The sequence below is a fragment of the Orcinus orca genome, chromosome 21 (assembly GCF_937001465.1).
Source record: "Orcinus orca chromosome 21, mOrcOrc1.1, whole genome shotgun sequence".
NCBI lineage: Eukaryota > Metazoa > Chordata > Mammalia > Artiodactyla > Delphinidae > Orcinus > Orcinus orca.
The window spans coordinates 11678931-11701500 of record NC_064579.1 but is presented as its reverse complement, the minus strand read 5'-3'; the positions used below and the strand labels follow the sequence as shown (position 1 = coordinate 11701500).

Sequence of the window (22570 nt, the reverse complement as noted above, 5' to 3'; positions counted from 1 at the left end):
TTCCCCTTCAGAAATACCTAGTGTCTAGTAATGCTTCATACAAAATGTTTGAAAATAATAAGTTGTCTCAACCTTTACCTTTTTTTGTCTCTGGAATATTCCACATTGAAAAAGATGAAAAACAATTCTGATTATAAATTAATTATAAAAGCATTGGGAAACCAAGTTACAGAAACAAAAATAAAATCACCCATAATCTCAATACCCAGAAATAAACATGACTGACATTACAGTTCTGCTGGTCCTGCCAGACTTTTCTATGCTCATGTGCCATCGATTAAAAAAAGAACAAAAGACCTCATATTTTTAGACATTTTGGAAAAACCGATTACCAAGTAATTATGCTACTTAGGAAATGTGATAGCAGGCTGCGAGGTGGTCCCCGCTGATCCCTGCCCCCTGGCTGCCACATCTTAGTGTGCTCTTCTCCCTCATTGTACCAGGGTTGGTCTGTGCAGCCAATTAAAGTGAACAGAAATGGTGTGTGTCACTCTGAGATTAGGTTATACAAGACTGTGGCTTCTGTCTCGGTGTCTGTCTGTCCGGTCACTCATGGGGGAAGAAGTCGTGTTGCGGGCAGCCTCCTGGAGAGAGGCCTGTGTGGCACGGAACTGAAGCTTGCCAACAGCACCGGGGCTTGTGCAGTTATGTGGGAAGTGGAAAATGGAGCTAACGAATTAAGAGATCTAGCTAAATATATTCCCAACCAGATTATTGAAAATACCAGTGGTTTCTTCTTGCTGCTTATAGTAAAATGTGTGAGCAAAGAGAGAAGTTAAAGAAGGGACTTAAAGAGGAACCAGGCTCACTGGTTTGCAAGATGCCAAATAACGCAAAATTAAATGCCTTCAGAGTGAAGATTAAATCTAGAGCACAGTCTAAAGATTAAGCCAAGAGTGTAAATGTAAAATCCCTTGTTAAGATCTGAGACAGATCAAAGGTGATGCCTCAGAGTAAGACTCACAGATGATTCAAGGTTTAAAAAAATATATCAGCGGTAACCTGGCCAGCTTGGACTGAAAGAGAGAAGTGAAAATGAAGAGAGGCCTTTGGACCCCCCAAATTCTGCTGCTGGGAAGCACGCTGAGAAAACGGCTTGGCCCGGTTGTAAACCTGTCCAGTAAAAGAATGACTCGGAAGGTGAGTCCAAGGCCTCCGAAGGCCAAGTCAAGAGCCGTTGGAAAGTCATTTCCTGGCAGGAGGACTGAGTTCTAGTCAAGGAATTTCTAACACTTTGCCCAGCTGGACTTCAGAACTGCTCACCAACCAGTAACTTCTGTGTGCCATTCATCTTCTGTCTTTCTGAGCAGGAATCATGCCGTGTGATGGGCATTTATACTGGGCAAGGGGAGGGGGAATAACGTTTCTATTCACAGGCCTGCAGATCTGGAGGAGCTGCTTGAGAGCTGGGCTTACGAGCAACATACACTCCCGCAGTTCCATCTTCACCTGGACCTGATGTAGGTAAGATTCTGGACTTGGAGCTGATGCCGTAGTGGGTTGAGACTTTTGTGTCCCTTGGGAGGGGGTGGGCTGTGGAGCCAGCCTCCCAGATGGCCCCAGTGATCCCTGTGTCCTGGTGTTTACGCTGTTCTTCCTGCTGTTCCCTCCTGCGATGTACCAGGGTTGATCACAGGAGCAACAGAATTAATGGGAAATAATGATATGTCCTTTCTTAGGTGAGATTACAAAGGACAGCTGCTTCTCTCTTGGTTCTCTCTGTCTCTGTCTCATCAGTTACTCTGACGGAATCGTGCTGTTCGCAGCCCGATGGAGAGGACCCCTTGTCAAGCAATGGAAGCCTCCTGCCAACAGCTCTGCAAGTGAGCTTGGAGGGAATCCTCCAGCCCCAATCATATCCAGAGACTGCAGGCCTGGCTGACACCTTGACTGCAGCCTAATAAGAGACCTAAGCTGCTCCTGGATTCCGGACCCTCAGAAACGGTGGGAGAGGTAATACACATTGTGTAAAGCTATAGTGTTTTGGGGAAATTTGTTATGTGGCAATAAATAACTAGTACAAGAAATATTCAGGGCATTTCCCCCAACAATATAAAGACGTCCTTAGGAATGACTTTTACTTTTCTGGATAGATTCTTTGGTTCCTCTAGGTGTTGATATCTCTTCATCAGGGTTCCTTTCAAAGACTTCTTTGAAATAGACTCAAATGCAAATAGAAATGCAAAAGAAAAAAAATCCAAACATTTCCATATTTACCTGTTCTGATCACAGGCTCTATTTTCAGTTGTCCATCCACATCCATTTCCAAGGGTATTGACTACAGAAAAGAATTATTGCCATTTTAAAAAGATCTGTGTTCTTTTAAAAAACTAAAATTTCAGTCATTAATAAATAGGTCCTAAAATTTGTGGAATAAAGGTTCCTCCAGCCCCCCACTCCCCAATTTCTAACACAAAAACATTAGGGCCATTTCTTTGCCTGGCAATACCTTTTTCTTTAACACAAAGAAAATACACTATCAGTCATGTGTACAGGTAAAGGGCTAAAAATAGATGGTTAATTGTTTCCCTGGTGACAAAAGCTAATTCTTGCTCTGAATTTAGGGAAATTACAGATGCCTTAAATCTTTAGATTCTTGGTTAATAATACTATTCTTTTATACTGTAGTCCTCGTGCAATGAGTTGGAAAAATTAGAAACATGATTAGGGAATTATTTTTTCTAGGTGGGATGATGGTATTGTGGTTGGGTGAGAGAGAGGACAGTATGTGGGGATATAGATGAATAAATATTAAAGCTAAGTAAAAGGTACATTGAGGTACCTTATACTCTTATTTCTACTTTTGTATAGTTTTCCACGATAAGATGTTTAAAGATATCAATAGCTTAAGATAAAAAAGGGGACAGACTTGTAATTTGTCAAGTGATATATGAGTAAAATAGCTTTAGATTTTTTAAAAGAATAGCCCCAGGGAAAAGTAACTTAAATCCTATTTCAGCTTAGCCTGTTTATTATTGTTTTTAATAATATCCTTCAGTGAAGGAGTAATACTGAAAAATTTAGAAGACCTACATCTTAAGTATACTAAAGAATATTCCGAGTGTCGACTGAAAAAAAAAAAAGCACAACGTTTGAGAGTTGTGAGTTAAGTTTTATTTGGGGCAAAATGAGAACTATCGCCCGGGAGGGAGAGACAGCATTTCAGGGAGCTCTGATGTAATGGCAGAGAGGCGGGGGGAGGTCGGTGTTCTCCGTGACTTTAGTGACGGGGTGCGTGCAGTGAAGCACGCGTTTTGGCAGAAGATTGTCACGGGGAGCAGACGTCACCATCAGGGATTTCAGTGCTTTTCTAGATACGAGGAGATGCAAGAATTGGGCTCCTAAAATCGTCTCCTGAAAATAGCGAACTCTCTGAAGACCTGTTCTGCCAGTTTTTCCCAGAGCGCAGAGGGCCTCATTCCTGCTCTCCACCCTGAACTCCTTTCAGGTGGTGTTGAAAGTCAGCCGCTGCAGCAGCTCATGGTTTAATCCTTGTAGAGGTAGATGACAAGTGCCAATTTGTAGTTGGCACGGGTATTTAAAAATAGTGTGCAGTCAGCATGGTGAGGAGTGCATTCTATAACCTGTTTATCTCTAGCACACAAGCCACTATCCTTATTTAGAGAATTTCCCCTACTTTTATTACTCTTCCTCTCTGTTCCTGCCTCACGTCGTAACTTTCTCCCTCACTGTCATGGACCGATGTGGGAGATCAATTGAGTAATTGGGTTTAATGATACAATGGATGCCTGTTATCGAAACAACCTATAAATGTCCTTTCAGGCTGTTCTACTATTGACAGTGACACTAAGGCGTATTTTGTTGTGGGGAAAAAAGAAAATAAAAAGCATAAAGCCATCTTTTTTGAAGGAAATTTTTAAAGAAATGTGACATTCCTCTTTAAAGGGGCGGGGAGTGGGGTGTAGGGGAAGAGACTAGCCTTAATGAGTTCATTGTTCCGCTAGCTGAAATTGAGATCCTGAAAACAGCAAGTTCTAAACCATACAGCAGTTCTGGACTTCCACTTAGGATCTGAAGTAATCCACTTAGAAAGCTGCAAAAAATGTTTCTCCCACCCTGACAAGAAACGGCTGGATGACAGACAAAAGCGTAACATTTTTAACATTTTTGAGCCCTCAGGTGACTGAGGCTGCGAGGTAGACACAGAAACTGAATTCCGAGGAGGGAAAATCCACTGAGAGGAGAGACGGGGCACACAGACTCTCTTCTGTCTCACATCAATGGGAGAAAAGGTAGCTGCTATATAAGCAGGTAAGAAAAATTTAGCTAAGATTTTAACATTTGTAAAAGCCAAGCGTGGGCTGTTGCATCACTTTGGAACGGGACTGGCTACTTAATTTGTGGGTCTTAGCGCGAAATGAAAATACGAGAACCCTTGCTCAAAAATGAAGACTTCAGGTTGGTGACAGCAGAGCGTGAAACCAGACGCAAGGACCTTCTAAGCGTGGGCTGTTTGTGAGTGCACAGGTCATGTGCCTTGAAGCCAGTGCTCAGACGCAAAGGCGGTTCCCACTCACCTGAAAGCTGTTCGCCCTCCCTCCGCCTTCACCAGGTGTCCGCCAGAAGGAGAGAGAGCACTGCCGACCTCCGTGCAAACGAGGAGGTGATTGGTGCCTGTGCAGGAACAAGCTCAAAGCCCCACTAGCTTCCCGGGATCCTTCTCCCCCGCAGAGCCGAAGTCTTAAGGTGCTGGGGGTGGTACACCAGGTACTGTGGCCACAGGACACTGGCAAAGATTTACTGTTTCTAGAGAAACAGTAAGAGCAAAACCCACCTTCCTCTTCCAGGACGCAGGCGAAGACTTGTTGCTGCTGGGGGAAGGGTAGAAGCAGAAAGTCTCTGCTGCTGGGGGAGGGGCAGATACAGATACCAGATGATGGCTGTCCTGCTACGGGTGGCGCAAAGAACAAGCACCCCAGACCCACCACAGTTATCAGCCCAAGTTTGGAGGCCGCAGGTAGGAGGAACAGGAATGCCAAGAAAACCTCACCCCTGAAGCCAAAGTACAAAGGGCCTGCCTGAGATTTGAGGCCGAATTGGAACAAACAGCGTGCCACCTGCTCCTACCACGAGTTTAGCACCCAGCCACAAGCAACAGCTGTCTACAACCGGGGGCGGGGTCAGAGCATGGAGGAGGACCCTCTCTCTGATACAGGTATGTGGGGACCATGGAAAGCTGAGGGGGACACAGGGACACAGGAAGCCTAACACCCAGCCCCTGCCCTGAGCACAAGGTAACCGCAGTCAGCCCGCCACTAGTGGAATCTGAGGCCTCCATAGGCCTGAGGCTCTGAGACTGTGAGTGATACTGAATTCTATACCTAGTGAAAATACCTTTCAAAAAATGAATCATGAGGGAATGCCCTGGCGGTCCAGTGGTTAGAACTCGGTGCTCTCACTGCCGTGGGCCCGGGTTCAATCCCTGGATGTGGAACTAAGAGCCCACAAGCCATGTGGCATGGCCAAAAAAAAAAAATCATTTTGGCAGAAAAAAAAAAGAAAGAAAAATCAGATTTCAGTTGCCAGGTGCAGCATTGGACATCCAAAAAGGCTGTCAGGCAGGAGAAATATTTTTTAAGACATACAAAAGCTGAAGGAATTCATCACCAGCAGACTTGCACTACAAGTAAATCTTTAAGGCAGAAGAATAATTATACCAGAGCGAAATATGAATCTAAACAAAGGCATGAGGAGCCCTGGAAATAGTCTATATTTAAATGACTAAATACATAAAATTCTTAAAGATTTTTATTATTTATATCCCTTTAAATAATAATCTACTGTTTAAACAAAAGCAGTAACGTTCTATGTGATTTTTATTTCTCATTAAAAAAAATTTTTTTGGTCTCTCTTCCCCCCATTCCCCCCCCCAGCACCACACAGCACTGCACCACATGTGGGGTCTTAATTCCCCGACCAGGGATCAAACCAGTGCCCCCTGCATTGGAAGCGTGGAATCTTAACCACTGGACCGCCAGGGAAGTCCCTGTGATTTTTAATATGTGCAAAAGCAACATGTATGACAATAGCACAAAGTTTGGGCAGGGATAAACAGAAATATTATAAGGTTCTTATACGGTATGTGGCATGATATATTATTGAAGATAGACTGTGTTAAGTTAAAGGTATACCACAAATCCTAAAGCTACCACTTAGAGTAACAAAACAGTAAGCTAATAAGCCACTAAGAAGATAAATGGAATACAAAATATTTAATTAATCCAGAAGAATTAAGAAAAAAAGAATGTATGGGACAAATAGAAAACAAAGAGCAAGATGATAGACTTAACTGTATTGATAATCACATTAATTGTAAATAGTCTAAATACCCCCAGTTAAAGACAGAGTGTTAAATTGGATTTATTTTTTAAAATATTTATTTATTTATTTATTTTGGCTGCCCCGGGTCTTAGTTGCGGCATGCGGGATCTTTAGTTGAGGCATGCGAACTCTTAGTTGCGGCATGCACGTGGAATCTAGTTCCCTGACCAGGGATTGAACCCAGGCCCCCTGCATTGGGAGCGTGGAGTCTTACCCACTGGACCACGAGGGAAGTCCCTAAATTGGATTTAAAGAATAGCACCCAACTGTATGTAGCCCTAAAAAAACAGTGGTAATGGATAAACACCTCCCCAAAAAAACCTACAGCTAATATGAAATATTGGTTGTCTTAGCTAATACAATGATGAAACTTGTAAGAAAAGTCACAAAGATTAGGAAGGAAGTAAAGAGTTTTGTATTCACAGACAACATGATTTTGTAATTTAAAAAAATCCAAAGTAATTTCTAAGTATAAGAATTAAGTGTCTTGGGCTTCCCTGGTGGCGCAGTGGTTGAGAATCTGCCTGCCGATGCAGGGGACATGGGTTCATGCCCCGGTCCGGGAAACACGCCGCGGAGCGGCTGGGCCCGTGAGCCATGGCCGCTGAGCCTGCACGTCTGGAGCCTGTGCTCCGCAACAGGAGAGGCCACAACAGTGAGAGGCCTGCGTACCGCAAAAAAAAAAAAAAGTGTCTTTAATACGGCTACTGGATACAAGGACGATACTTTAAAAATCACTTTTATTTTTATTTATTATCAGTAAACAATTAGAAATTAAAATAGAATGGTATCATGTTTTACAACAGCATTTTAAAATCAAATAGGAGAGATAGGCAGAGAAACATTTCTGATACAGTGAATCCCGGAAACAGCAGAGAACATGTTAATCTCAGGAAGGGGTGGAGGGACTGGGGAGGGATCCCAGAGGAGATGTTCTTGAAGCTGGGTCTCAAAGGCCCCCTGCGAGGAGAAAGAGTGGAGCTTGGGAGAGGAGCTGTGGGCTACATGCCCTGAGTCTGGGGTGAGACTGGACAAGTACACAGGACCGAGCTAGATAGAGTTTGGGCACAAAGATTTTGAGAACTTTTCCATGTTTCTGTTGACTTGGTCTAGGGACCACCTGCTCTGCCAACCCCCCCTGCCTCGTTCCTCCCAGGTGCTCCCCACCTGGAGTCAAGGTACCAGGTGTCTAAGCCAGAAACGTGGGAGTCACTCTTGACCCCTCCCTTGTCCTCTCCTCCATCCATTTAATTATCAGGGCCTGCCCTATCTTCCTCCTAAACCCTCCCCAGGTTCACCGTCTGCTCTCCATCCCCGTGGCCATTCCCCTCCTCCAGACAACCCTCTTCACTCCTGAATCCAGTGGCTGGCAGCGACTGGGTCTCACCACCTCCAAACTTTCACATTAGAGAAATCCTTCTAAAGCACATCTGACCACATTCCCCCTCTGATTGAAAACCCTTTTCATCCATCCATTTCACAAATACTGAGCAAGAGTTTGTTACATGTCGAATACTGTGGACACAGCGAAGAGTAAAACATAGAATTTAAAGCCGATTGGGGTGGCAGACATCAATCCAGTGATCCTCCACCACCAAAACAATATATAATTACAAACTGGGATGTGTGTCATAGGAGGGCCTGACCTCGTGAGGGAGGTCCTAGAATGCTCCCCAAGGTATCCATCTGAAGTTTGAATAGCAGTCATCCAGATCAAAGAGTCAAGAATGGGGAAAGAGCTGATGCAAAAGCCTTAGATAGGTGCTTCTCTAAGCCTCAGTTTCCTCATCTGTATAATGGGGATATTTAGAGTTGTGAGGATTAACTGAGTTACTATGTATAAAGTCCTTAGAACAGGTCCTAGGATGTAATAAATTTTCAATAAGTTAACTATAATAATAATAATAATAATTTTTTTTAAAGTAGAGCTGTTGGAAGCCTATCAACAAAGGAGTTAAATGAGAAAGTAGCATTTTTTAAAGGCATTCTGGCTTCAGGGAACATGGATTGGAACAAGGAAAGAACAGATTTGGGGGATTTAATGAGGATTCTTTTGCAGGGGTCCATTGAGAGCCATGGGACATTTAAACTTAAGGAGGCAGAGGGGACTTGGAGAGATTTTGTGATTTAGGCAGAAGAAACTAGTAACCTTGATGTTTGATTGGCGGTGGGATGCCATAGGAGGTGGCAAGGGGCCTCCCAAAATTGTGGCCCTGGCAGCAGGGGGTGGTGGTGATGTTCTTCACGCAGGTCAGGGGAGCCTGGAGGAGGACCAGGTCGGGGAGGTGCTGAGCCCAGTTCTGGACATGTTCAGATTCAGGTACCATGGGGCATCCAGGATGAGGGGCTGCAGAAGCAGCTAACTAGGTCTGGAGTTCAGAGGAGAAATTGTGGCTGGAGACGTAAGATTGAAATTGTTGGCAAATACATGAAAACTGGACCACGATCAACCCTTCTGGAAAAGGTGGGAGGAAGGCAATAGCTACATGATTTTTAAGGTTTCTCCTGGTTCCAACATGTGTAGGATTCCAAGTGTTGAGGTTGGTAGGACCCCAGAGACAAAAAACCCGCAAAAATAAATAAATTAATTAAATGAAATACGGTTAGATGGCAAGATTTTTTGTTTGTTTGTTTTTTTGCAGTACACGGGCCTCTCACTGTTGTGGCTCTCCTGTTGCGGAGCACAGGCTCCAGACATGCAGGCTCAGCGGCCATGGCTCACGGGCCCAGCCGCTCCGTGGCATGTGGGATCTTCCCAGACCGGGGCACGAACCCGTGTCCCCTGCATTGGCAGGCGGACTCTCAACCACTGCGCCACCAGGGAAGCCCTAGATGGCAAGATCTATACACCAAATATAATACCCCAAATAGTATAATACTATGTTGAGAGAAATTAAGGAAGACTTAAAGGAGGTATATGCAATCTCCATGGAGTGGAAGACTCCATGTGAAAACATCTCTTCTCCCCAAAGTGATAGGTACTACAGTCCCGGTCGAAAGCCCAGCAGGTTTTTGTTTTTTTTCTTCTCCTATGTGTGTGACTATAACAAGCTGATTCTAAAAAGAAAAAAAATTTATTGTAAAATATACAGAATTTACCATTTTAACCATTTTAAAGTATATAATTCAGTGGCATTAAGCACATTCACAATGGTGTGCAACCATCACCACCAACAATTTCCAGAACTTTTTCATCATCGCAAACATACTACACATTAAATAGTAACTCCCCCTTCCCTCCTTCCCCAGCCCCTGGTAATCTCTATTCTACCTTCTGTGTCTGTGAATTGGCCTATTCTAGGCACCTCATATAAGTGGAATTAAACAGTATTTGTCTTTTTGTGCCTGGTTTGTTGCACTTAGCATGTCTTTGAGGGTCATCCATGTTGTAGCATATATCAGAATCTATCCTTTTTATGGTTGAATAATATTCCATTGTACGTATATACCATATTTTCTTTACTTGCCAGTTGATGGACATCTGGGTTTTTTCCACCTTTCGGCTATTGTGAATAACACTAGTATGACCATTGGTACCTAGTGTAGTCTTTGTAAGATTTAAATGAGTGATTCAATTTCTTTAATAGTAACAGTAGTTAGACTCCATTTTTTTTCCTTTTCCATTATCGTTTATTACAGGATGTTGAATATACAATAGGACGTTGTTGTTTATCCATTCTATATATAATAGTTTGCATCTGCTAGTCCCAAACTCGCAATCCATCCCTCCCCTCCCCTCCTCCCCCTTGGCAACCTCAGGTCTGTTCTCTATGTAGTGTTTTTTTTAAAGTAGTGTTTAGGTTTCTATCTCTTTTTTTAAATTTTATTTATTTATTTATTTATTTATTTGGCTGTGTTGGGTCTCCGTTTCTGTGCGAGGGCCTTCTCCAGTTGCGGCGAGCAGGGGCCACTCCTCATTGTGGTGCGCGGGCCTCTCTCACTGTTGCGGCCTCTCCCGTTGCGGAGCACAGGCTCCAGATGCGCAGGCTCAGTAGTTGTGGCTCACAGGCTTAGTTGCTCCGTGGCATGTGGGACCTTCCAAGACCAGGGCTCGAACCCGTGTCCCCTGCATTGGCAGGCAGATTCTTAACCACTGTGCCACAAGGGAAGCCCTCAATTTATTTATTTTTTAATTTTTTTAAAGTGTATTTATTATTTATTTATTTATTTTTGGTTGCGTTGGGTCTTCATTGCTGCGTGCAGGCCTTCTCCAGTTGCGGCGAGCAGGGGCTACTCTTCGTTGTGGTGTGCGGGCTTCTCACTGCGGTGGCCTCTCTTGTTGCGGAGCACGGGCTCCAGGCACGTGGGCTTCAGTAGTTGTGGCACGTGGGCTCAGTAGTTGTGGCTCGCGGGCTCCAGAGCGCAGGCCCAGCAGCCGTGGCACACGGGCTCAGCTGCTCCACGGCATGTGGGATCCTCCCAGGCAGGGCTAGAACCCGTGTCCCCTGCATTGGCAGGCGGGTTCTCAACCACTGCACCACCAGGGAAGCCCCCCTCCATTTATTCTTGAGTCAGTTTGATAAGGTCAAAATACCCTAGTAATTTGCTCAGTACTTCTTTTTTGCTCAGTTTTCAAATTTATTGGCAAATATTATTCATAGTACCCTCTAGACTTTTTAATCACTTCTCTTTTATTCTGCAAATTCGTGCTTTTGTTTGTGCCCCTGAATGTTTTCCTTCATTTTATTAATCTTTTCAAGTACCAACTTTGGTTCTGTTGATATTTTCTTTTGAATCTTTTCTTTCGATATTTGCTCTTAACCTTTTAACTTTTATGGAATAGTAAACACTTAGCTCAATTTTCAGCTTTTCCTCTGTTACAATACAAGCATTTAGTTATAAATTTCCCTGTAAAGCCTGGTTTGCTTGCACTGCACAAGTTTTGTTTCTGTAAACAGCTTCATTGAGGTATATTTTACATACGAAATATTCCCATTTCAAGGGTAAAGATTTTTGGTAAATTTACCAAAAGGCGCAATCATGACCATAAACCAGTTTTAGAACATTTTCATCATTCTAACAAGAACCCTCATGCCCATTTACAGTTAATTCCCATTCCCACTGGCCAGGCAACGACATTCATTCATTCATTCATTCAGCTAGCTGCGCCAGGTCTTTAGTTGCCTCATGCAGGATCTTTTAGTTGTGACATTGGGGATCTAGTTCCTTGACCAGGGATCGACCTGGGCCCCCTACATTGGGAGCATGGAGTCTAAACCACTGGACCACCAGGGAAGTCCCAGGGCTAATCTCCTTCTTTCTCCATAAATTTGCCTTTTCTGGGCATCTCATAGAAATGGAATATGTGTAGTTTGTCATGTCTGGCTTCTTTCATTAGCATGTTTTGAAGTTCATCCATGTTGTATTATGTTTCAGTTCACTACTTTTTATTAATGCTGGTTTACTATTGTATAACATTTTTGTCTATCCACTGAACAGCTGATGGACATTTAGAATGTTTCCAGCTTTCAGCTATTGTAATTAATGTTGCTGTGAACATTTGCATGTATGTCTTTGTAGGAACTTTTTTTTTTTTTTGCGGTACGCGGGCCTCTCACCGTTGTGGCCTCTCCCGTTGTGGAGCACAGGCTCCGGACGCGCAGGCTCAGCGGCCATGGCACACAGGCCCAGGCACTCCACGGCATGTGGGATCTTCCCGGACTGGGGCACGAACCCGTGTCCCCTGCATCGGCAGGTGGACTCAACCACTGCGCCACCAGGGAAGCCCTGAACATGTATTTTAACCATATACGTGGGTAGCTATGAATGAGTGGAATTGCTGGGTCATAGTTACTTTACATTTAAGAAGCTGTCAAGTTTCCCAAAGTGGCTGCACCATTTTACATTTATCAATAGCAATGTGGGAGGGCTCCAACTTTTCCACATTCTCACCAATATTTGTTATTTGTTCATAAATAAGAAAGGCTTATTTATTATACCCTTTCTAATGGGTGTGAAGTGATATCTCAATTGTGTTTTTAGTTTACATTTCCCTAATGACTAATGATGTTAATCTTTTCATGTATTTATTAACTATTTGCATATCTTCTTTGCTGAAATGTCTTTTCACATCTTCTGCCCATGTTCTGATTGTCTTATTGAGTGGTAAGAATTCTTTTAAAATCTGGATAGAAGTCTTTTATCAGATGTGTGATGCAAATATTTTCTTTCAGTGTGTGTCTTTTCATTTGATTCTGTCCTTTGAAGCACAAAAGTTTTGAATTCTTTCACGGTCCAGCTTAGCAACTTAAAATTTTTGTGTACCATTCTTTTGGTGTTATTTAAGAAATCTCTGCTTAACCCACGTTGTCAAAGAGGTTCTGTATTTTCTTGTTAAAGTTTGATCCATTTTTAGTGAATTTTTTTGTATGATGGGAGGTAAGCATCTAAGTTCATCCTTTTGCATTTGCATATAACAATTTTCCTAACACCATTTGTTGAACAATCCTTCCCTTAATGAATTGCCTAGCTATTTTTGCTGAAAATTATTTGACTATAAATGTAAGGATTTATTTCTGGACTTTCAATTCTGTTCATTGATCTCTATGTCCATCCTTACATTTTGGCTGTGTTGGGTCTTTGTTGCTGCGTGCAAGCTTTCTCTAGTTGTGGTGAGCGGGGGCTACTCTTCGTTGCAATGCACGGGCTTCTCATTGCGGTGGCTTCTCTTGTTGAGGAGCACAGGCTCTAGGTGTGTGGGCTTCAGCAGTTGTGGCTCGTGGGCTCTAGAGCGCAGGCTCAGCACTTGTAGCGCATGGGCTTAGTTACTCCATGGCACGTGGGATCTTCCCGGACCAGGGATCGAACCTGTGTCCCCTCCATTGGCAGGTGGATTCTTAACCACTGTGCCACCAGGGAAGTCCTATACTACACTGTCTTGAAAACTGTACTTTTATAAAACTTAAATTTTGACATAGGGAAGTGAACGTGCTCTTTGTTCTTGTTTTTCAAAATTGTTTTGGCTATTCTATTTTATCCACATAATTTTATATGTATTTTCATAACCAGTTTTTCTAAATTCTGTTTTATGGAAGTTTAAATTTCCTTTACTTCCTCTTTGACCCTTATTTTTGCAGTTTCAAAATATATAGGTATTTCTATAAATAATATTTTTGCTATTAACCTCTAAATTAATTGCACCATAGACAATGTCAATTTTTTGAAAGTTTTTGAGACTTGCTTTATGGCCTAATAATTGCCAGTTGTTATAAACGTTCCATATAAACTTGACAAGAATGTGTATTCTGTTAGGATACAGAGATGTATATGTTTATTATATCAATCTTATTCAAATGTGTTGTTCAAATCTTCCAGTTTTTGTATTTTACTTTATAATAACAGAGAAGAGAGTTGAAATCTGCCACTGTAATGAAAACTTGTCAAGCTTTCTCTGCATTTGTAAGGCTTTTTGTTTTTAACATATTTGAGGCTATTTTGGTATATGCATTCAGGTTTAGAATTATGAGATAACTATTTGTATTGGTTCTAGGCTCTTAAATTTTGTCTCAGTCTATTTTAATATTTATATAGCTACTCCAGTTTTCCTTTTAGTATCTTTTCTTGGTCTCTCCCATCTTCTAATTTCAACCTATCCAAGTCACTTTGCATCTGGTGTGTGTCTTGTAATCAGGTATATAGCTGGATTTTCTAAAAAACCAACTCTTACCCTTTGTCTTCTAACTAGAGAATACAGTTCATTTACGTTGATTATAATTTTGAGATGTTTATACCTATTTTTACCATCTTGTTTTCTTATATAAAGACAAAAGAGTTTAGTTTTCCTCTGTGTCTTCCATCATCTCCCCCCTGCAGACTCAGCATGTTCCCTTCTGCCATCCGGAATTCATGCTGTACATTTAAACAGCACTACGACTTGTACTAAACTTTATGTGGAGGTTAATTTATTCTCATTTCTACATCAAAAGGTAAAGATAAAATAACATTTTGGTTTTTAAAAGATTCTACCCAGCCATATGATATCCTACAGTTTTTAGCATATCATCCATAGTTTAAAATGTGAGTAATACAAATTACCTAATGAAATGATGTTTAGAAATAAGAATGTCTTCCGTGGCCTAAGAGTGATCAGGTATTCTTAAAAATTTTTTTCTTCTGAAAATAAGTCCTAAACAAAGAACACTACATTTAAAGTACCTCAACACAACTGTTTATTACAGGTCAAGAGATCTCATACGAAGTTACAAAAGAGTAAAACTTTCATTTAAAGTGTACCACAGTAAATCAACATGTTTTTGTTTAAAATGGAAAGTTTATTTGCTCAGTACACCAAACAGAATGCAAGCACTGTCATGACAAATATACAGAAATATGCAGATCAACATAAAATAGTAATTTAGTTTAAAGGAAGGGAAATCTCTTTAAATGTTATGACAACGTACTCCCAAGAATCTTTTTTTCAGTTAATTATACATTTCAATAAAATACATGGTAATGAATTAAGTGGAAGTTAGCTTGTGAATTTTTCTTAAAAATAAAAATCCAGCCCTATTAATCCATGCCAGTTAAACACTCTAACTAAAATCTCCAAGTAAGTGCAAACGGAGATGGAGTTAGTTACCTCTTTTGCTTGAACAGCCCCAAGGAAAGCGGTTACTACAAACACAGCAGGCAAACTGTTAAGACTGACCGATCTAGAACATAGCGTTGAACTAATCTCAGTCTCAAGTTGTGCTAAATGCTCATCATTAGTATGGCACAGTTTGGTCCATGATACGGTTTAATGCCAAGACAGATCCCAATTTGTTACAGGAACACACAGATTACTGTTGCTTTTTTTTCTTTTGTTTCTAAATATATATATTTTAAAAAGCCAGGTATACTTCCACATACAAAGGCAGGTTTTCCCTGGAGGAATTTACAGAAAGTAGTCTGGGGTGCGCCGGGTCACGTGAGGCTCTCCACGACGAGGTGCTGGGTCAAACTGAAGGCTATAAATGGCAAAAAAGAAAGCAAATGGTTAAAGTATTTGACGCTGCAGGCAAACCAATCAATAAAGAACAAGACACCGAGGTAGAAAGAGCAGTCCTCGTCTCCCACCTTTTCTGTGTTCTTTATGACTGGAGTGACCCTGGGTAGGTCACTGCAGGTGTTCTCTTTCATAAAACTATCTCACAGAGCTACGGTGAAGATTTAGGCAGACAGGATGTCTGGTTCATGTCTGGCATAAACGGTTTGTAGTATCACTATCAGTTGAATAGAAGTAAAGAGAGCAGACATGCTTGTTTTAGATTTTAGAGGAAAAGCATTCAGTCTTTCACTATTAAGAATGATGTAATTAGCTGTGGCGTTTCTGTAGATGACATTTACCAGGATGAGAAAGTTCCCTTCTTTGACTAGTTGAGTACAGCTGACCCTTCAACCACACGGGGTTGGGGTCCCAACCCTCTGCAGTTAAAAATCCGAGTATAACTTAAAGCCAAGCCCTCTGTATACGCGGTTCCTCCCTACCTGTGGTTCCAAAGCCCCTGTAGTGCTGTAGTGTTTATAGAGTACTAAAAAAAAAAATCCACATACAAGTGGACTCACACAGTTCAAACCCATGTTGTTCAAGGGTCAACTATACTTTTATTGTGAAACGGTGCTGGATTTTGACAAATACCTTTTCTGGCCTTAATGAGATCATGTGGTTTTTGTCCTTTATTAATATGGTTTATTACAAGAACTGATTTTCATATTTTGAACCAACTTCGCATTCCTAGGCTAAATCCCACTTGGTCCGTGTATAATTCTTTTTATATACTTATGGATTTGGTTAATATTTTGTTGCAGATTTTTGTGTCTATACACATAAAGAGTATTGGTCTGTAGTTTTCTTAAAATGTCTTTGATTTTGGTATTAGGGTAATACAATCTTTAAAGAATTGGTTGGGAAGTAATCCCTCCTCTTCTGTTTTTTGTAGGTCTTTGTGAAGGACTGGTGTTAATTCCTTTTTAAACATTTGGTCAATTCACCAGTGAAGCCAACTGGGCCTGGGCTTTTCTTTGTAGGAAGTCTTAAAATTATTAATTTAATTTCTTCATTTGTTATAGGTTTATTCAGATTTTCTGAGTCAGTTTTGGTAGTTTTCCTTTTTGTCTTTCTATGAATTTGTCCAGTTTATCCAAGTTACCTAATTTGTTGCCATATAGTTATTGTATTCCCTTACAATTCTTCTTCAGTAAGGCTTGTGGGGATTTTGGTAATGTGAGTCTTCACTCTTTTTTTTTCTTGGCCAGTCTAGTTAAGGCTTTTCAATTTTGTCAAAAAGAAACAACTTTTGGTTCTGTTGGTTTTCTCTACGGTTTTTGTACTATTTCATTTTATTTCCACTGCTAATTTTATTTCCTTCCATATGCTTGCACTGAGTTTAGTTTGCTCTTCTTTTTCTAGGTCCTAAAGGTGTACAGTTAGGTTATGGAGGCTGGAAGTTGGAGATCAGGGTGCCAGCATGGGTGAGTTCTGGTGAGAGCCCTCTTCTGGGTTATATATTGTCAACTTCTAATTCTATCTGACTTTTAATACAGGCATTTACAGCTATAAATTTCCCTGCAAACACTGCTTTCACTGTATCCCACAGGTTTTGGTACACTGTGTTTTCATTTTCACTCATCTCAAAGTATCTTCTCATTTCCCTGGTGATTTCTTCTTTGACCCCCCCCCCCCGCAAAGGTTATTTAGGAGTGTCTTAGTTTGTACCTATTTGTATATTTTCCAGTTTTTCTTTTGTTATTGATTTCTGATTTCATCCCACAGTGTCTGGAGAACATACTTTGTATGACTCCAATCTTAAATGTTCTAAGGCTTAGGGTTTATAGCCAAGCACATGGTCAGTGTTGGAGAATGTTCCATGTGCGTTTGAGAAAACTCTGTGTTCTGCTATTGCCTGGTGGAGTGTTCTGCAGATGTTAGGTAAAGTTGTAGTGTTTTTCAAGTCTTCTATTTCCTTGCTGATCTTCTGTCTAGTTCTGTTATTGCAGGTGGCATAATAAAGTCTCCAACTATTTTTGTTTGTTTCTTCCTTCAATTCTGTTCATTTCTGCTCCGTATATTCTAGGGCTCCACTGTTAAGTGTTTATGATATATTTTCCTAATAGTCTGACTCTTTATCATTGTGAAGTGTTCTTCTTTATTTCTAGTAACAGTTTTTGGTTTGAAATCTGTTTGGTCTGGTATTAGTATATCCAGTCCAGCACTTTTATGGTTACTATTTGCATGATGTATCTTTTCTCACCATTTTATTTTTAACCTATTTTTGTTTTTGAATCTAAATTATGTTTCCTGTAGACATTATAAAGCTAGATATTTAAAAACAAAAACACCAACTTGATAATTTCTGCCCTTTGATTGCATTGTGTTGATGACTCATTCAGTGTTATTGACATGACTGGATTTATACCTGCCATTTTCTTTTCTTTTTTTAAACATGCCTTTCTTTGTTTATTGGTTCCTGCTTTAACTGCTTTTTTTTAGTAAAATATTATTTTCTAACATAGTATTTAAATTCCTTTAATAACTTTACCATTATTTTTCTTTTTTAGTGGTTGCTCTGGAACTCAGAATATACAACTTATGAAATTCTACTTCAGATTTATAAATTCTAGTGATTTAAGAGGTATTTACTCCTAGATAGCATATAGCTCCTTTCCATTTCCATTCCCCGTTTTTGGTATTGCTGTTATACACAGTATATGTTACAAACCCCCAAAATTATTATATACACTTTTTAATATAATTACTATAATATATAATTACTATTTTATATACTCTTATGACCCTGAAGAAGCTGAGAGAGAAGGAGAGTGAGTGTATATTTATAGATTTTGTTAAATAACCTTCTCATTTGTATTTTCTTCATATTCTTCCTTTAATTCAAGTTACCATCTGGTGTTACTTCCTTCTTTAGTACAGCTTTGTTCCCACCCACCTCCTCTGTGCTGTTACTATCAAATCTATGGCTGCATTTCTATATATTGTTTCTTTTAAGTTCAATTATACTACAAATATATCCTTACTGTGTCATGCAACTGGTTTTTAAATCAGTTAAGAAGGTGCAATTCTACCATCTTCTACTATTACTACCTTGTGTGTGCAGCTGACTTACTTTCTGGTATCTTTGCTTTCAGCCTGAAGTGCTCCCTCTAGCATATCTTGTATGGCAAGTCTGCCAGCATTGAATTCCCTCAGTTTTTGTTTATCTGGGTATGCCCTTCTTTTGTGTTCATTCTGAAGTTGTGCTGGATATGACCTTGGTTTTTTATTTTCAGCACTTTGAGTATGTTTCATTGCCTTTCTGAGGAAATGTCAGCTGATTATTCAATTGAGGTTCCCTCCTGTAAGTCATTTTTCTCTTACTGCCTTCAAGATTATTTCTTTTAGACTCTCAACATTTTGACCATGATGTGTCTGACTGCTCCTGTGTGGATACAGCCTAATGTACGTGCACAGCCATCTTGTCTCCCAGAGTTGACTGTGATGATCTCAGGAAAGCTCTTCTTCACTATCTCTTTCCCTGCTTTTACCTGTTAAAGTTCTCCTTGCTCTCCTCTTTTGCTTGTTGCTACTAGTATCATGGGAGCTATGAGAGCCTTCTTCATTGGTCTCCACCATAATACCCACTGTCTTCAACAAAATACTTAGGCGTGCAATTCTTGACCCTCTGTTCTAAGTAAGGTCAGCCCCCTCAGGCAGAGGTAAGGAACTTTTTGTTCTGCATCTCTCTCTGAACAGAACTTCTATGCCACTGTTCCGGAGTTGCAGGCAGGTATGATGGCCCACTTCTTAGTGACATCCCCTGTTCTAGAGTAGGCACTGAGGCAAGAACTGGGGAGACAGCATTTTCTGCCTGCCACACATGACTGGAACACAGCCTCCACCCTAGGAGCCAGGGAGGGGAAGGGAGTCTCAGCCTGACCGACTGCACCCACTGGGAGCAGAGCCTCTGTAACCCTGGACTGGGACAGGTGAGATATGCTGGCACCTGCCCCCCAGGGGGGAGAAACAACAGCCCTGGACTGGGAACTGGGGGAGGGGAGAAGCCCCATCTTCTTGACCACACCCACCCGGGACAGAACGACTGCAGTGTAGTTTCTGTACAGGGGATCTGGAAACAGGAGGAAACACTCGTGACTCAAATTCCACAGACTCTGGTATTATACTGAGAGTTAGCAGATCCAGAATAAGTGTTTCTGTATTTGCTGTATACATTTAGGACAAATTCCAAACACTTGAAACAAGTGTTTAAAATAACATTTTCCAGTCCAGTATTTGTTCCTACTGGGGAGAGGGTTTGCCATGTTCCTCACTCCGCTATTCCAGAAGCAAAACTCCTCTACCTCTAACTTTAATAATCCACGTTGCAATTTTCCTTCTGAAAGTGATTACATACAATTAAAATTTAAAGTTACTTACAAGGAATACTTCAAAGTGTCATCTAATTCCATGATAGCAGCCTGGTTCCCACAACGATAACAGTAATTCGGTGCGCTGAAAATGGTAACCACATTCCGATCGTGACACCAATTGTATCCCTGCAGCATGTAAAAAAAAAAAAATCAGTATTTCACCATAAAATCATAATGTTGACAGAGCTAAGTTTAGAAAAACTAAACTCAAAAGTTACACGAGTATTCTCTGTGGAAATGCAGTCTTCTGTGTTACCTTATGTGGTGTCCATCTTTAATACGTACACCTGCACTGAGATCCAGCTATGGAGCTCAGTAACTTTTTCTGCTTAATCTATGCTTGAGATCGAGGCTAGGATGTGTATTCAGATTTCTCCCACAATGATGGAAGATGTCTCAATTCTTCCTCATAAATTATGTCAATTTTTGCTTTACATACTTTGACTCTATTACTAGGTAAATAAAAATTTAGAATTATTCTCTCCTATATAACTGGGCCACTTTTCATCAGCAAAATACCTCTTTTTATTTCTAAATATACTACTGTCTTACAGCCCTTTCTGATTCATATTATTAACTATATTTTGGATAATTATCTAATTGATGTATTAATATACCATTTTCCATCCCTCTATTTCTAGTCTGTGGTATCATCATGTTTTAGATAAATCCCAAATAATGGGTGAATTTTTTGATTATTTATCCAATTTGAGACTCTCAGTATTTTAGGTAAGTAAAAATTTTTATCCATTCCCATTCCTTATGATTATAATGAGGTTTATCTTTACTGTACAAATCTACGTTCTTTATTACCATGCTGTTACCCCTTCTGCCTCTGTTGGGTTAGTGAAATTTTCTCTAACATCTTGAAGCTACTCCCTACTGGTTTGGAAGGATTATATTCTATTTATATTCCTTTAATGTTTAAAGAATAGTAACATCATGGTAGAGAAATGTGGCAGGCACCACCTTAACCAAGTGATCCAAGTTAGTTAATAGCACCAGCACTGGGAAAGATCCCATGACCTGATACGATGTGCCGAGAAGGACACATCATCATACTGTGATACGCCCGCCAAAAGCGCACATTCCGAATCATAAGGAAACACCAGCCAAACCATAAATGAAGGCTATTTCTACAAAATAAAATTGCTTGTAGTCTTCAAAAATGTCAAGATTATGCAAAACAAAGGAAATCTGAGGAATGTCCACATCCGAGGGGACTGAATACAGCATGATCCTGGATGAGATTATAGGTGCACACACATTATTAAATTTCGCTATAAAAAATTTTTGCTATAGAGGACATTGGTGAGATAATAAAAATTTGACTAAAGCGTTTATAGACTTAAAAATTTTTTTTATTATTTTATTTTTTTGGCCGTGCTGCGAGGCTTGTGGGATCTTAGTTCCCTGACCAGGGATCAAACTTGTGCCCCCTGCAGTGGAAGCACAGAGTCTTAACCACTGGACCGCCAGGGAATTCCCTGAATAAAGCACTTAGATAATGGTACTATATCAATGAAAATTTCCTGACCTTGATAACTATACTGTGGTTATTTAGGAGAAAGTCCTTATTTTTACAAAACACACATGGAAATTTGGATGTAAAGGAGGATCTCACCTTCAGCTGACGTTCAAACAGCTAAAAAAAAAAGTAATGTGTGAGGGGAAAGGGGAATAGGAAGGGAGAGAGAATGATAAAGCAAATATTAAAATATTTATATTTTAGGAATCTGAGTGTAGGACAGAAAGGAATTTTTTGTTACTATTTTTTTGCAATTTTTCTTGAAGTCTAAATTAATCACAAAAGTGATATATAATTTCACTTTGGCCAACTAGTACTTTCCCTACTTGCTAAAATCAGCCAAGTTTTTTTTCCTTTCATTTAGGTAATGGGGAGGAATGTTTCTGACATTCTAAGTCATGAAGCTTTATTAGAGAAACATTTATTTGAAACAGAGATCATCATCCTATAAGAAAAGGACATACCTCCATTACAAGTTGGTGAGCACGAGAAACCAGTGTGAGACCATTGGCATGGTTAAACGTTTCAGAAATATCTTGTCCAAATGTGTAGCCAGCGCCGCGTGGTGAAATACCCCACCCACCACGATCATCTGGATCTGACCATAATAGATCACACATTGGGCCCTGGCAAAGAAAATGGAAGTATGCGACGTAAGTTATGAGTATTCATATTTAACTAATCTAGGGTTACCACAATGTGGTTATATTGCTTTCTTTTTCATTAAAACTAAGTTTACCTCATGTGGAACTTCTTGTAAACGATCCAGGGCTCTTATATGATCCAGTGTATCTATGGATGGGGAGAGGCCACCATGGAGGCAGAATATCTGTTTATGAATTTAAAAAGAAAATGAATTTGTTTTATTAAATGCTAAAAGTTAATGGAGAGTAAATAATGGTTACCAATGTCAATCCTAGTAGCTTTTCAAAATAGCATTTAATAATATTCACAGTGGAAAATGTATAATACACAATGGAAAAAAACAAAAAATGCATGATCAGAGAGAGCTGTTAACATTTAAAATACACTTCTTTTTTCTTTATAATCCTAGGTATTTTATATAGTATATTTCCACTTTCTCTAGAATGCGACTTCCGTGCTTGTGACCCACCATTAACTTTTCTGTTGGTTACTGCTGACATATAAAAATTTTAAATTTCTCTTACTGCAAAGGCCCTACTGATTCCTGTTATTGGTTGTAATAGTTTTTCAGTTTTCTAAGAGTTTGCAAAAATATTTTTGTTATTTTGTTCTCAATGTTTATACTGGATTTATTTACTTATTTATTTATTATTA

At 40.2% G+C, this 22570-nt stretch overlaps 1 protein-coding gene across 2 annotated transcripts in view; it reads right to left on the bottom strand.

Annotated features, from left to right (window-relative positions):
* Nucleotides 1–14486: 14486 nt before the first annotated feature.
* PPP2CB (protein phosphatase 2 catalytic subunit beta) overlaps nt 14487–22570 on the bottom strand; it is a 30679-nt gene continuing 22595 nt past the window's right edge. For both annotated transcript variants that reach the window (XM_049704238.1, XM_049704237.1), the window contains 4 exons: nt 22011–22100; nt 21736–21897; nt 19751–19869; nt 14487–15290 (listed from right to left, as the gene is read on the bottom strand). In XM_049704238.1, the coding sequence (XP_049560195.1) occupies nt 15218–15290; nt 19751–19869; nt 21736–21897; nt 22011–22100 (444 nt within the window). In that variant the 3' untranslated portion in view covers nt 14487–15217. The remainder of the gene's footprint in view (nt 15291–19750; nt 19870–21735; nt 21898–22010; nt 22101–22570) is intronic.